This window comes from Papio anubis, chromosome 2 (assembly GCF_008728515.1).
Source record: "Papio anubis isolate 15944 chromosome 2, Panubis1.0, whole genome shotgun sequence".
NCBI classification, from domain to species: Eukaryota; Metazoa; Chordata; class Mammalia; order Primates; family Cercopithecidae; genus Papio; species Papio anubis.
In genome coordinates this window covers 126,474,716-126,490,815 of record NC_044977.1, presented here as the reverse complement: position 1 = coordinate 126,490,815, position 16,100 = coordinate 126,474,716, and the positions used below count along the sequence as shown (strand labels likewise).

General features: G+C 32.5%; 1 protein-coding gene across 1 annotated transcript in view; it reads right to left on the bottom strand.

Annotated features, from left to right (window-relative positions):
- Positions 1–231: 231 nt before the first annotated feature.
- SI (sucrase-isomaltase) overlaps positions 232–16,100 on the bottom strand; it is a 93,624-nt gene continuing 77,755 nt past the window's right edge. The window contains exons 39-46 of the mRNA XM_031662933.1: positions 15,566–15,714; positions 13,638–13,722; positions 13,502–13,558; positions 12,658–12,782; positions 8,466–8,554; positions 4,321–4,370; positions 3,569–3,736; positions 232–759 (exon numbers count right to left, since the gene is read on the bottom strand). Coding sequence (XP_031518793.1) covers positions 691–759; positions 3,569–3,736; positions 4,321–4,370; positions 8,466–8,554; positions 12,658–12,782; positions 13,502–13,558; positions 13,638–13,722; positions 15,566–15,714 — 792 coding nt within the window. The 3' untranslated portion in view covers positions 232–690. The remainder of the gene's footprint in view (positions 760–3,568; positions 3,737–4,320; positions 4,371–8,465; positions 8,555–12,657; positions 12,783–13,501; positions 13,559–13,637; positions 13,723–15,565; positions 15,715–16,100) is intronic.

Sequence of the window (16,100 nt, the reverse complement as noted above, 5' to 3'; positions counted from 1 at the left end):
CTTCCTCTCTGTTTGCCATATGAGGTTACAAAAAGATAATTGTCTGTAAGCCATAAAGACTGCCACCATCAGCAATGGATCTGCTAATGTCTTGATCTCAGGCATCCCAGCTTCCAGAACTGTAAGAAATAAACGTTTGTTGTTTAAGCCACCCAGTCTACGATAAATTGTTATAGTAGTGCAAGTTAAGACAATTTCCATTAGGAAAATAAAGACAAAATACACATTTTATACACTTACATATGTTTATTCTCTTTTTCTAATGAAATATACATACTAAGAAATAATTAAATCTTGTGTAATTGTTGTTACATATCTTAAATCTGCTAAACGTTGAGAAAAATATAGTATATAATTTATAATTACATAAAAATTTATTTAATTTAAAAATCATGTTTAAATTATATCTTAGCTATTTACATACATGTTTAGTAACTAGTTTACAATTGTAGCTGATGCTTAAAGAGGATAAATAGGGCTATTAGAATTTTGTTAAATATGCCTTAACATTGAATCCAAGTCACATTACTATAATAAAATTAGCATTATCATTAATGAAATAGCTTTTCGGTATTATGAAAGCCATATTTTGTACAGTACAAGAACCAAGTGAAGAGGGAAAGTTGTAAGCGCTGTGAAACTTAAATCCTGGTGTTTTTTCCCATTGACAACTAAAATTGCTGGTGATCTTCATGACCAGTTGATTTCTATTGGTTCTTCTAGAGTAACATTGTTCTGGGTCAGATCAATCTTTAATATCTAAAAAAGTAAAATGATAATTACTTGTTTAATCAGAACCACATTTTTCTTATTTTAATGAATGATATTTCAAAAACAAGTTTTCTAATAAATAGTATATACCTTTATTTTCTTTTATATCTTGAGAAAGTTTTACTCTAGGAAAGTTTGCAACCATTTCAGCAACAATTTCACCCAATCTACCCATTTTACCTAAGGTTAAAATAAATCTCAGAAAGGTGGAGTTGCTGTCAAAAGATACTGAAAAACCTGTAACTCTTGGTCAATTTTATTGATTTCTATGACTTTACTCTTTTCACATAATTTCTAAATATGGAGTTATTTATAACTGCACTACATGAATCTCAATGCATCCCTTTTTCAAGTATTATCCAGACATTTTCAGTCAAAGTTTAGATTTAAAAGTGTTATTTTACCTCAATCAAAAAATATTTTATGATGCTTAATTTATTGCCAATGATTCAATTTTGCATGTGTTACTTTATTTCACTGGAGATAATCTGAAGTAGACTGTAGAGAGATTATTATATCTCTATCATGGAGATTATTAAGTTGCTGTAGTAAAATGATCTTCTGTCATAGTTTTATGATATGATGATTTCAGAAGACTTTACCATTGCTGCTTTTTGTCCAATGAACTGACAAGATTTTCTGTGCTTTAGCTCAGCAAGTTTGGATTCAGTCATCAAATACGCAAGAGGAGGGGAGGTGAATCCTTTACTGCCTACCACATACCAGGCCTTTTCATAAGGACTTTATAAAATTTAATCTTCCTTAAAACACAGCATATCTGGAGTAATTTACCACACTTGATAAATGAATTTAAAAAGTAATAGTTAAAGAATTGAGTATTCGTTAGACAGGTTTAAAACAGATCTAAACTATTTTTTTTAACTTAAATGTAGAAAGCAAAAATACACCACATAGCTTTTAATACTTTTTACAAAAATCAGTTGGACATAATTGTTGTTACAAAAATGTTTTAAAAATTATATTGCTAGAGCAATTAAATAATCTCTGTCATAAATTAAAGGGCAAGCAGGGTAGAGAAAGAAATTGATCATCCTCTCTTCCTTTCCTATGTATCTATGAAGGCTTGGAAAACAGTAATTGCTCACAAATATTGAGTTTATTTAAACACACTTAGAAGGAACTGCTCAGAGTTGTTGGTTAAAGTAAACGTATATTTCGTCATCACTGAGGTAATGAAACTCAAATATTTGTTCTCAATGCTTAAAATTCTTTGTGAATGTTTTTAAAGAGAGTAGAAAAAGTGATTTTTAATGGTTTGTTTTTACGCTACATATTTGATCAAAACGACCTTGAAATAACACCCCAAAATATTAAATTATCTTATTTGGCATTGTTTATTTACTTTATTTTTACCATAAAAGTTGTGAGCTTAATTTTCATCATTGTAATCTGTAAATAAAAAGCAAGACATTATTTAAGCCAAACCATCTTTTATTTATCTGATTGAACATTGGACCGTCCAAAAAAAGTGATTTCTAATTGTGATTGATTGAGTAGTTATTTTGGGGAATTAATTTTACTTCTTTGGGGACCTAATTTCTTTGTCAGTCACATAAGACTACTGGACTAAATCAGGTATTCTGGAATTTTATAAACAAATCAAATTTTAAAAATAAAAATATGAGTGTAAGGCACTAAGATATTAACTTTTATTTTACTGGGGAAGGACACATTAAATATATCAAAGTTGGGAAATTATATTTTATATTTCCCATCCTTGATATAGTTTTAAGCAAAACAGCGAGTTGTACTGCAAAAGCAGTAAGAAAAACATAGTTCCATATTAAAGGAAAACCCCACTTGTCAACAAAACAGCAATAGCAGTAGGATGGGTGTTAAGTTTCAAAAAGATGGAACAGACTTTCAGGTGCTGTTTAACTCTGGCATTCTCTGACACCTACAAGGATCTAAGACTGCGTCCAAGACGGACTTTTTTTTTTTTCTTTTTTAGGTTCAAGTTAGTCAAACAACTGACTATTTTAGAAGTTAAGTTCATTTAAAGTGACTGATTAATGGCTCTTTGTTTTTACCCAAGTTTAAACAGAAAGGGTGGGTACACACACATTTACACAATTTTAGTAGTGCATAAGTGCATAAGTAGGCCTAAACTTAAAATGAACACTTAAAACAGTTAGCTGTTTTCTAGAATATGTGTTTGAAATTCACCTTTGCAAGCCATAGATTCACAGAATTTAGAACTGGAAGGAGCTTAAGAGATTGATCATTTATTTGATTTTATTTTTAAATTCAGTTAGATACAACAAAAGGCCTAAAGTTTTTTGTTCAAGGTAAAGAGCTAAATACTGGCAGCAATGATGCTTTAACACAAGAATCCTGACTCCTTGTGTAGTATCTGTATCATATGTATCACATTCCTGTATTAATGGGTGCTGACAGTTTCATTAAGTTTGCAAGAATTTTCAAATACATTTTCAAGACATATTCAATGCTTAAATGCAGATCAGATATCTTATTTTTAAAATGTATTTTTTGAGGCACTTTATTATATAGGGATAACAGTTATTTTAAGTTTTAATTTAATTTTGCTTTGATTGTATCATAATAATAATAAAATAGATGTCATTAGATTGATTTGTATGACAGTTTATTAAGGATAATAATAAGGAAATAAACATGGAGGCCCAATGAAAAGGAATATATGAAGAATGTTGTAATTGACTCATAATTATGTTTCTTATGGATGAGAGATATAGGAAGTCCACGTAGATGCTTTAAATACGTACGTTTTTGAAAAATATCTTTTTATGTTACTTACCGTCTTGGTATTGTCTTCCTCAAAAGGAAGCGAATTTTGATTTCCATTATACCTTAGAGTAACCACATTGACAGGAGTGATACTTTTCCCCCATACATGAATGGACCCAAGCCTTGTTTCACTTTTATTTATGTAACCTCTTTTCAATATAGTGCTTGTTAAGGTGGTCTGTAAGATAAAGAAAAAGGAATAACATAAACACTTCATTTGCAAAAGCAATTCAATCTAAAAAGAAATACACAAAAGTATATTTCATAGTATAATAAATTGTTTATCTGTGTATGTGATATAAGGTATTTTATATAATAAACATGAAAAAACTTCAAATATTCTTCCTTTTTTCCTGTGTATCCATTTATTGAGACAGGGTCTCCCTCTGCCACCTAGGCTCAGAAAGTATGGATTCAGTCATCAAATATACAAGAGAAGGGGAGGTGAATTCTTTACTGCCAGGCTGAAGTGCAATGGTGCAGTCATGACTCACTGCGATCTCGAACTCCTAAATTCCAGTGACCCTCTAGCCTCAGCCTCCTATGTAGCTGGGACTACAGTTGCATGTCACCATACCTGGCTAATGTTTTTATAGAGATGGAGTCCCACTGTGTTGCCCAGAGAGATCTTGAATCCCTGACCTCACGCAATTCTCCCATGTCAGCCTCCCTATGAACTAGGATTACAGGCATGAGCCACCCCACCCAGCTGTGAACTTCAAATATTCTTTAACAGAATTGCATATAAATAATCTTACATACCTGGTTTAAATTAAATTGTACAGATAAATATAGGTCTCTTTCATAGGTGTCTGTAGAGAGAGAGAGAGAAAAAAAAAAGTGATATATTGTTATTTCCAAAGAAGAACCATAGTAAATACCTGTATACTTTGCTTCTCTTTCCCAGTATAAAAAGTAGCAAATAGTATCAAGGTGTATCTATTTTTTCTCTAAGCCTATTTAAGTAATTCAGATACAATTCAAGAAGCCCTGGAAATGAAGGATGAGTCACCAGGTAAGGTCCTAAGAAGACAAGCTAGGTGGTATATGTGTGTGTAGGGGTAATGATAAAGCAGTAACAAGTTGAAAATCACTTTCACATACAACACTGGGAAGGTGGCAAGAAGTGCACAAGTAGTCCAAGAATAAACAGAATTCAGTGATGATATCAACGGACACTTACTTGCCACCTTAGTGACTGACAAAATAATATAAAGGAAAAAAAGACATGGTAGCAACACATTCTAGTGTCATTTGAAAAAACAAATTCAATTGTTAAGAGATTGTTACAGGTCAACTAAAATTAAACTGACAAAATATAGGTTTATAGCAACATCTTTAAGGTATAATCATTATTTTTTAGTTTTTATTTTTTGAGACAAAGTCTGGCTTTATCGTTCCAGCTGAAGTGCAGTGACACAATCATGGCTCACTACAGCCTGGACCTCCTGGGCTCAAGCAATACTCCCACCTCAGCCTCCTGAGTGTCTGGTACTACAGGCATTCACTACCATGCCTGGCTTTTTAATTTTTTTATCTTTGTAGAGACAGGTTCTCCCTATGTTGCCCAGGTTTGTTTTGAACTCCTAGACTCAAATGATCCTTCTGCCTTAGCCTCCCAAAGAACTGAGATTATAGTCATGAGCCACCATCACCAGTTTGAAGTATAATCTTGCTGTATTTAAAACCCATTTTAATGATAATCCTAGAGCTAAAACTTGTTAAATGCTATTTATCAAATTCTAAATACTTTATCACATTTACTCTGAAAGGTATGTTATTATTATTCCCGCTGTATAGAAGAATAAAGTGGCTTTCAAAGCAGTGAAATAAATTGCCAAAGGTAAAAAAAAAAAAAAAAAAAAAAAAAAACCATGAAAGCTAATTACTGTCAAGGTCTGGAATCAAGCCCAGTTTTCCTTGGCTTCTAAGATTGTATTCCTATGTAAAAACACAAATAAGCATACATAAGATAGAAAGAGCAAAGTAGAGTCAAATAAATAAAACAATATTGGGGTAACATTGAAAGAGCAATATATTTTAATTCTCTTTTCTCCTTATACATATCAGGACTGTATTCATTAACCCACTAAAATTAATTTGCTATTGATTTTACCTATACTAAAATGGATATTCTGCCTAAAACTTTTTTATATATGCTAATGTGTGTATGGCTAATTTAATACGTATTACAAGACATATTAGTGTCAATATTCCTTAACCATTTTAGTTCTTATTTTCAATATAAAATTACAGCTTAAGTTTTCATGAACAAACTTTTAAGTATAGAATTCTGAGTTAAAAAAGCAAAGGTGACAGCTATTAGGAAGATATGGGTAGCTTTGTTGTTTTTAATAAGAGGAAGAAGTATCTCACATATGATCTTAATCAGGGACACACACATGGCTATTTCATTAAGATAAGTAGAAAAATTAACATTTTACTAAGCTCTAACTTTATTAATCAAGAATGTCAAAATTTACTTAATGTTAGGTTTCAGAAGTTCATTTTGATTTACCTTTATTTCACGATAATTTGTTACCACATTATAATATATCACAAAATTTGAACATATTTGTTTAAAAGAAAGAAATCATTTCAGATAGGATGCCCATCAATTAGATTGTTGTGTTTGCTGCGAGAGAAAACCTCTTTGGAGATTCTGATCTAACAAATCCAGAGAATAAGCATTTGGTATATATGATTATTGCTGTTAACTCAAGAAATTTCAAGGAACTATTTAAAAATATCTATACTTAATTAAACCAAGTATACTGATATTGTGAAACGTAACAAAATAAGTAGACCCAATTGGCAAAAAGCTATTTTTTATACTTGCATGAGGAGATCATAGAGAAATATTTGAATTATGCTCAGGGACTTTCCAGTGATTACAAAAAGTTTGCCATGAAACTTGAATAGGGTAAAGTCCACACCAAATGTTTTCGTCTATGCCTTAGTTTGATAGGAAGAGCTGGAGAAAATTCTAAGAGAAGTTTTGTCTACCTAACGGATAAAATGAATTGACTTAATTTGTTAATTATGAGATTCAAAGATCCCAAGTTGCAGACCTAAACTTTACACCCTTGGGAAATTGAAGGCAAATTTCCTGTTGGACACAAAGGGAAAGGCCGAAAACTTCATAGACCCTCAGTTGTTGCAGTAATGAAGGTCAGAGCTCTAAAAGCAAAGGACTAACTCATGTTGGTATCTTCACTTTCTAAGTCACAAAATGTTATAAAGAGGGATTTATTTTTCCCAAGAATCTTGCTCTCTAGCATACAATTCTTCTATCAACTTTATTATACTTATTTACTAATGGAATATTTCTTATGGTTGCAGAATATTAACTATGATTCATCTTAAAAGATAAAAAATGCATGTCTTTGCTATTAATGAGAAAACTATTATCTTTGGATAAGTTATTCAAATTGTAATATTAAATTGTAGAGAACTATCAACTTCACACAGATGTCAGTTTTTATGATTAAAGTTTGTGTCAAGAAAATGTTCAGAACGCTCATCTAGTAGTACTAACACTATTAAATGGCAGTCAGTAAACCTATCCTCTATCAGTGTTTACATACAGCATAAAAATCTCCTATGGGAGATTTCTGAGTTTCTCCTAAAATTAATGAAACTTGAATGAGTCCTATAATCTGCATTCTTAGCAAGCTGTCCCAGGTGTTTCTGATAACAACAGCTAACGGATTTCACATGGCTAGGAGTTTAGAAGTTTAGTATGGTCTGGAGGAACAGTTATGAATGGAATAAGCCTAGATCTAACGTAAAATATATCTCCTCATGTAAAAAAAATGCTAAATACTAATAACAAAAACAAAGAAGCAAAAACAGACATAAAAACACAAAAATCAAATTTACTTGAAATTGGTTTCTGGACTACCTCCTTGTTGTAGAGGCACCGCTTGTGCATTTTGGGGGCTCAGAAAGTGATTTCTTAAAATAAAGGTCCCAGAAGCAACAGTGGAAGCAAAGTTTCTCCCTGACCTTCTCCTGCCTTCCTGTCTCTTGCCCCTTATTCTCTAGTCATAGAAACTAGAATTCCTTTTCCCAAAGGCGAGTCATAGAAACTAGAACCCTTTTCCCCCAAAGCTAGCTATAAAGCTTAGAAATGTTACTCTCTTTCCCTGCTTTTCTGTAACAGCTGGCCATGAGGAAATTAACAACCTCCTTCCAGAGGGGTCTCACCCCATACCTGACAGGAAGAAATGCTAAAATTAATAATCCAACAAGAATGTGGACAGGCCTTGCTAGATTTCCTCACTCAATCTGTTTCCATTAGCTTATACCCTTTTTGTCCAATCACATTTCTACATGGCAGTTCCTGTTTCACTGAAACTCAGAATACAGTCTGAGAGCGTTCTCTGTGTCTTTGTGCCTTTCTTCTGAAGGATTACATATGCTTGTTATGCTTTTCTCTTGTTAACTTGTGTTTTGTTATTATAGAGGTGTTGGCTCTGACCTTTATGGTAAATGAGGAAAAGTATCACTCCTTTTTGTCCCTACAGCATCAATATTTTGCACATATAATAATGTGGTTATTCAGCTAAGTTAACTTTATATATATGCCAAGTGTCTATTATGTGAATAGCACTGTGCTAGCTTCTGAAAGTACAAAGATAATAGATACGTAATTCCTGACCACACAAATTTCTTACCTAGGCACTTACCATAGGGATTGACTAATTTAGGATAAGAAAAGTCTTTAAATGTTTGTGACATTGTTTATCTATTTAACTTGATTCAGTGAATTTAGTAAAATCTTTTAGCCTTGAATAATATTAATAGCTTTGTACTCAGCTTCCAAAGAAAAATAATAGAAAACATAAAAGTAATGTGATAAAATATGTCATCAATTAAATTTATCTACTAAATAGAGCACTCACCTATACTCTCTCCATCATCCCAAAACAGAGAACCCTGTGCCGTCTGATTATCATCTGCAGCAACAATGAGCTTCATGTATTTTTGTCGACTATAAGAAAGAAATATATAATTTTACCCATGTTTGTAGGATAGCATATGTCTAGGTATGATATGATATGCACATAAGGATCTACAGGAACACAAGCATTAAGGAGTGTGCAAATGACTTAGACCGAGAAAATTAAAGCATTCCCATTTTTCTAAATTCGTTAACAGAAATTATATAAAACAATAAATTTTTTTTGTATTTAACTGGGTGCAGTGGTTCACATCTGTGATCCCAGCACTTTGGGAGACCGAGGCAGGCGGATCATGAGGTCAGGAGTTCGAGACCATCCTACCCAACATGGTGAAACCCCATCTCTACTGAAGTACAAAAAATTAGCCAGGCGTGGTGGCGGGTGCCTGTAGCCCCAGTTACTTGGGAGGCTGAGGCAGGGAAACTGCTTGAACCCAGGAGGTGGAGGTTCCAGTAAGCCAAGATTGCACTACTGCACTCCAGCCTGGTGACAGGACGTGACTCCATAAAAAAAAAAAAAAAAAAAAAAAAAAATTATTCGTATTTAATAGGAAATATCATGCATGCCTTTTGATCTCAAGAGTTAACATAATGTAACAAATCAAAAGTGACCTCATTGAAAGTAATTAAAACCACGTTAAGTTTATTAATATATTTCCTCATGCCTCTCTTGGGTAATCCTGTCATTAAGCATTAAACATGAAACAATTTTAATAGCATTTTTAAATCTTTTATGACTTAAGCCTTCCTCAGATTTCTGTACATAAATAACTGAGTTATCACTGGTTAAAATTAATAAGAATGTATAAAGTAGTCTCCAAGTTCTAAGTTACATCCTTGTAATAGACAATACCTTTCAAGCATGTTTCTACATAGGTCTATTTGTGAACTAAATACTTGCTTCCATGTTAAATCTCCAGCAATCTTTGAGAAGCAACTTGATTTAGCAGCCTCATATTGTTTGAAATAATTTATCAGATCAAATGTTTTAGCTGTCTGCCTTTTCCAATCACAAATGCTAAAGAATATATGGCCATGGAAGTCTCCTAAAATTTCCAGAATCTCTAGAGTTCAAATCTCCACAGTAATTTGATATTTTTCAGTGAAATATATTAACATATCTTAGCATGAATATGTATATGAATTTCAGTTCACAGTCACTAGGGTTTAAAAATAATTTAGAAACATCAAAAATATGGCTTAACCTGCAATTTCCCGACATATACTAAAACTTGTGATTAGAAAGAGTTTTACAACTTTTTATACTGTACAATGATCTGTCTTCTCTCTCATAAAAAAAAATAAGGTTTATTCAAGGCACAAGTTATGAATGGTCTCCTCCATGAAGCCCTCACTTTTCAGGTACAATGATGTATCTCCTGTTTAACTGATATCAGGATAGAATATTAGTAGAAACGGACCGGGGTAGGTCAAGGAGATTAGAATATTCTGTTCATGCCAACTGGGGCTGTCAGCATATAGATGACCAAGAGATGATACAGCACAAAAAGAGAAGAAAAACAGAGACAGCGTCCTCTAGAACTTGAATGTTGAAGCAAGGAATTTTGCAAGGGAAATAAAGATTGATTGGAATAAGAAGTTTACACCTACGTCAGTCTGAGAACACAGAGCAGATCCATTGTCCCTGGTAAATTGGACCTATTGCTGAATGATAGAGAAATCCAGGTAGAGGTGCTCAGAGAAGGGCCTGGCCAGACAATCACTTATAAAAATGGTGCTAGATAGAAAATCTGGGATAGGCTTCATATTTATATAGGACAAGGTCATTAAGAAACAGGTCTGGAGTTCCAGACCAGCCTCGCCAACATGATGAAACTCTGTCTCTACTAAAAACAAAAAAATTAGCCAGGCATGGTGGGAGGCACCTGTAATCCCAAATACTCAGGAGGCTGTGGCAGGAGAATCACTGGAACCCGGGAGTTGGAGGTTGTAGTGAGCTGAGATAGTGCACTCCAACCTGAGCAACAGAGCAAGAGTCAGTCAAAAAAAAAAAAAAAGAGAGAGAAAGAAAAAAGAAAGAAAGAAAAAGAGAAAGAAAGAAGAAAGAAAGAGAGAGAAAGAAAGAAAGAGAAAGAAAGAAAGAGAGAAAGAAAGAAAGAGAGAAAGAAAGAAAGAGAGAAAGAAGGAAAGAGAGAAAGAAGGAAAGAGAGAAAGAAGGAAAGAAAGAGGAAGGAAGGAAGGAAAGAAGGAATGAAGGGAAAGAAAGAAGGAAGGAAGGAAGGAAAGAAAGAAAGAAAGAAAGAAAGAAAGAAAGAAAGAAAGAAAGAAAGAAAGAAAGAAAGAAAGAAAGAAAGGAAGGAAGGAAGGAAGGAAGGAAGGAAAGAAAGAAAGAAGGAAAGAAAAAAAGAGAGAGAGAGAAAGGAAGGAAGGAAGGAGAGAGAGAGAGAAAGGGAAAGAAAGAAAAGAAAGAAAGAAAAAAAGAAAGAAAGAGAAAGAAAGAAAGAAAAGAAAGAAAGAAAGAAAGAAAGAAAGAAAGAAAGAAAGAAAGAAAGAAAGAAAGAAAGGAAGGAAGGAAGGAAGGAAGGAAGGAAGGAAGGAAGGAAGAAAGGCAGAGGAGAGGAGAGGACAAGAAAAGAAAAGAAAAAGGAAAAGAGAAAAGAAAAAAAAAAGGAAAGAAAAGAGAAAAAAGCAGGTCTGGTTCCTCTTGGATGGCAGGACACTTAGTAGTTTGATGGAGTAGTGATACTGCCCGTGAATGTCTACATTTTCATGGACTATAATGAGTCAGGAAATATATCACAAGACAGACAAAGAGAGGCAAAGAAAGGGAAACAGAAAATTAATGGAAAAGAAAGGGACACCTCCAAGCGATACTGACTTAAAGTTTATAAAAAGGTTCATCAAATGGAATATTATTCAGTGCTAAAAAGAAATGAGATACAACCCAGGTATCTCATGGAGGAACCTTAAATGCATATAGCTAAGTGAAAAAAGTCAAATTGAATGGTTACATACTGTATGATTCCAACTATATGACATTCTGGAAAATACAATTTTATAGAGATAGTAAAATACCAGTGGTTCCCATGGGTTGAAACAGCGATGAATAGGTGGCAAATAAAGGATGTTTAGGGGAGTAAAACAATTCTAAATGACACCAGTGGTGGCTGCAGGTCGTCATACATTTGTTTAAACCCAGAGAATCTACAACATCAACAGTGAACCCTAATGTAAATTATAGTCTTTGGTGATAAGTGTTAGTGTAGGTTCAACGACTGTAACAAATGTGCTACTCTTACGGGGGGTGTTGAAAATGAGACAGGCTATGCATGTGAGACAGCAGAGGGTAAATGGGAAATCTCTGGACCTTCTCAATTTTGCTCTATAAAATTGCTCTAAAAAATAAGTCTTTAAAAAAAAGTTCATCAATATTTCATGTTTTCATAAAATGATCTTCATAATACTAGATCTTCCACATGTCAGAAGCAGAAAAGTAGGGTAAAACCTTGTTGAGGCAATCATTCAAAATATAAGACATTAATTTGTCATTACTTCTGCATATTATAGATAGATCATAAAGGTTTAGTTTATATTTTGATCTGGGAAGCTTTCTTACTTTAAGAGGAAATATCCTGTTGGAAGACAGTTTTCCATGGGTCTCTTGCATTTTTGTATGTCGTATGCAGAGGCACTGACAGCCTGTCTTCTGAGCTGTCTTTTCAGGGATGTTTTAAAAGTGAATAGCATTGAATGGCAGGGTTTAAAAAAAATTCTTAATATTTCTTCTTACTGTCCAATATAAAAAAGATAATCTTTTTTTCAAAACAAATAATGGACAGATTTGTTTGTAGTCTTATTAAAGACACTGTTTTCCTAAACTTGGGATTTCTTGTTTGTGACATAGACCTCCTACATGTGCAACGCCTGCCTGGGCCTCTCCATGTCATCCCCATGGGACTTGGTGGATAAGAAAACCTGATGCTAAGATAAAGTTCCTGTTTCTTGCTATGTCATAAACCACAAACACCTTTGTCTCTGACCTGGCAATCATAGTACTGAGGCAATGTAGAAGCTTGGCAATGGGGTAAAATTTCAAACCTTTTCTATTTCTTAACAATGCTAGCATGTTGTATCTCATAATTTAACCTGAGCTTTGTAAACAGTTCACTTACCTGTAAAATGTGTTTTGAGCTGGCTCTTGACATGGTAGGATGTGACCACCACGTACATGTAGGTTTATTGTCTCAAAAGGAGCATTAAATGTATAAAATTGTCCTCTGACACCAATATCTTCGTGCTGGAAATGAAAGGGATGGAAAGAAGAACAGGTGGAGCAGGAAGTGGAATCATCAGCAACATTGGTACTTGAGGATATACATTTAAAAAAATCAAATGATACACTTTTGAATTTAAAAATTAACATTTATTCAGAAAATCTTAATTTGTTTCACTGTCGTAACCATTTTACTCTCTCTCTCTCTCTCTCTCTATATATATATGTATCTCATAACATGATGTTGTATACCTTAAATATACACAGTGGAATTTATTTTTTAAAAGTATATCTTTAGAATCTAGTTAAATATAAGTCTTTATGATAGCTTTGAAAGTCATTTATAGTGTTGTTTTTGTGGAGCTCACATGCCTAAAGTGTGTGGATTTTTGAAAGGTCACAAAAGCTCTCCTTGACTTATGTACATTATTCTTGGAAGGACTGCACTAACTTTAATGATCATTTTACATATCCAATAAAAGGCAATTATCTTTTTGTGTGTAATGTGTAATTACCATGTTTATTTGCTAAAATAAATCAATGACTACACAACAAAGTGCAGCAGAATAAATTAACTCTCTTTCACTGTGGGTTAATCCAGTTCAGTTATAATTTACCAGAAATGTTACTTTCCACTCTTTTTAAGTGGAAAGTAAATCCAACACACCATTAATGAAAAGGCTGGGACCAAACAATTACCCATTTCTGTTTAGTCAATTCCCCAGAATACCTTAAATACTTACTGTATGGTAGTCAAACCACCGAGCATTGGGGACGTAGGCATTTACAATTTGAACATACTGGAATGTAAATAAATAGCCATTAATTGTATATAAACCAAATAAAATTTTGTAAACAAAAATATGTGGTAGGACTTACAGGTTCCAGTACTGGGGTAACCATAAACGCTGGACCCCATAAGAACTGCTTGAATATATCCCAGGTTGGTTTTTCATCAAAGAACCTTGACAAAATTATCACAAATAATTAAATTAAAACAAATAACTTTCTCCTGAATACCATAAAATCATTATTCAAATCATATTTTGTATTATAGACTTTTCTGGATTAAAATAAAAACAAAATGACAAAAAAATTTAAAAATGTATCAGTTGGATTGTAATAGTACAATGTGCAGCAGCATAATACTTTATGAGTAAATCTAGACTATGACTAAATTTCCTGAGAAAATAGAGAATTGTGATGGACATGTAACATCAACTAAATGAGAAATTACTTTGGAAGAGAACTAATAGAGGTACAAATATTAACTTTGTCTAGTATATGATCAACAAGTTAAAAAGCATATTAAAAACACTCGAAGAAAATTGTGAGACATATTATAATAATTTTAATTCATTAATTTTAAAAATAGTTTGCTTATCCTACTTAATAAACTCTCTGAATAGTAGATTTACATGTTCCTAAAGGCTCTGTAACATGTTAATGGATTTCTGAATTTGAGATATAAATGGCTAGGAAAAACAAAAGTGTTTTTTTTTTTTTTTTTTTTTTTTTTTAATGTTTTAAGAGCCACTGTTAAATGTTAACATTTCTTCTCCAATTGAAATGAAAAAGAAAAGTTATTTCTTAAAATTTGTTTGTTCTTTTGCTGTGGTTTTGTTTTGCCTTATTAAAAGCTGAGATTAATGCTGAATTGGAAAGCTGGGCTTACTCCTCCATAAATTCATGAAAGTAGGAACTCAGGTATTCTCAACAGGACAACAGTCTGTATAGTTAATAATAATATTTCTGTCTAGTGACTCAACCCAGAGCTGATACGCCGATTATCCTGGGAGGTAAATAGGAATAGCAAAAAGGGTAAAGTCTGTAAATAAAAAGGAGATCAATAAAATGTTATCAGAAATAAAGAAGGGATTATGGTAGATGACAAATTAATAAAGCAACCAGAACATAATTTGAATCCAGAAAGAATCTTTTGTTGTTGTTTTAGGAAAACTGGATCACTTATCCTGTCATCAAAAGAGAAGGCATACCAATTAACTTATTTGGTAAATTTACTTTGGGTATTTTTTTTTTAATTTAGGTAAATATTTGCCTTTTTAAAATGCGCTTATCAATAGTGAAATCTAACAAATCAGCTCATTCAATTATGTTAGTAATATAGGGTGCTCAAAAAGTTAAATATACTGTGATTATTCAGGTTTTTTTGTTTTTATATTTGATTGCATGTTTTGCTTTTTGTGATATCTACAATAAGAATTTGCTGTATTCAACTTAAAGTGGGTAAAAATTTTTGCAAATATGTTCCATGAAATATAATTTTTAAGGTTTGGTCATATATAAGTTTGAGCTTTAAGAGGTTAATCCAAAACAAATTTATAAGGCTAATATTGACACTGTTCTTGTATATCTTATTGGGATACATCAAGGAAAAGGTGAGATGGTCTCCAGTCAGACATCTGTATATAGTAGATTACATAACTGCAGTAAACCTTGATTAATTAAATCATGTGGGGCATTACTTATCTCCCTACAAATGTTGAGAATACTCAATGTAAACACATATACAAAGCATGTAGAACAATACCTAGTATACAGTAATTATTCTGAAATAGAATTATTAATTTTTAATAACTAATGAATGTGGTTCATTCTTCAATGGTTTATGCTAGACTATTAATGGACATATTTGTGTAAATGCTTTATTAATCAAAAATGCATGCTAATGTAACAATGGAAAAGTTAACAATCTAAAATGTTTTATATTGCACTATAAGAGATCATTGGACAAATTAAATGAAAAGTATCTCTCTGTGATAAGAGAAAACAAACTTTGTACTTACTCATGCAAAAGGGGTCGAATAACAGTGCCACCATGAGCATGAATTTCATGCATTTGTGTGTAGAAATAGGGCAATAAGGTGTATCTAATATTTAGAATATTCTTTGACATTTCAGCAAAAGTTTCATTCCAGGAAGCGGGATCTTGTCTCTGAAACAATGCAAAATAACATAGTTATAAACTTTTGTCTTTGTTTAAATCATAATATTCATATTTGAAGAACTAAAAAGAAATGATATTAATTTATTGTCATGTGCTATGTACTTTCTCCCCAAAATATTATGCAATAATATTTCTGTCACATGATAAAGAGAATAGGTACACAATATTTTAATAAGATAAATTCAAATTAAGTCCATGGCTTGATTTAGTTTAAGTGAACATATCCAGAGAAAAGTTCACATTTTAATAGATGACAAATATATTGTCAATTAGGTGATAGTCAGTGTTAGAGTGATAAGTATAGGAGAGAAATGGAATGATACGTTATCCAAAGTGAATTGAAATAAACACAGACAAGCAGAGCAAATGATGGT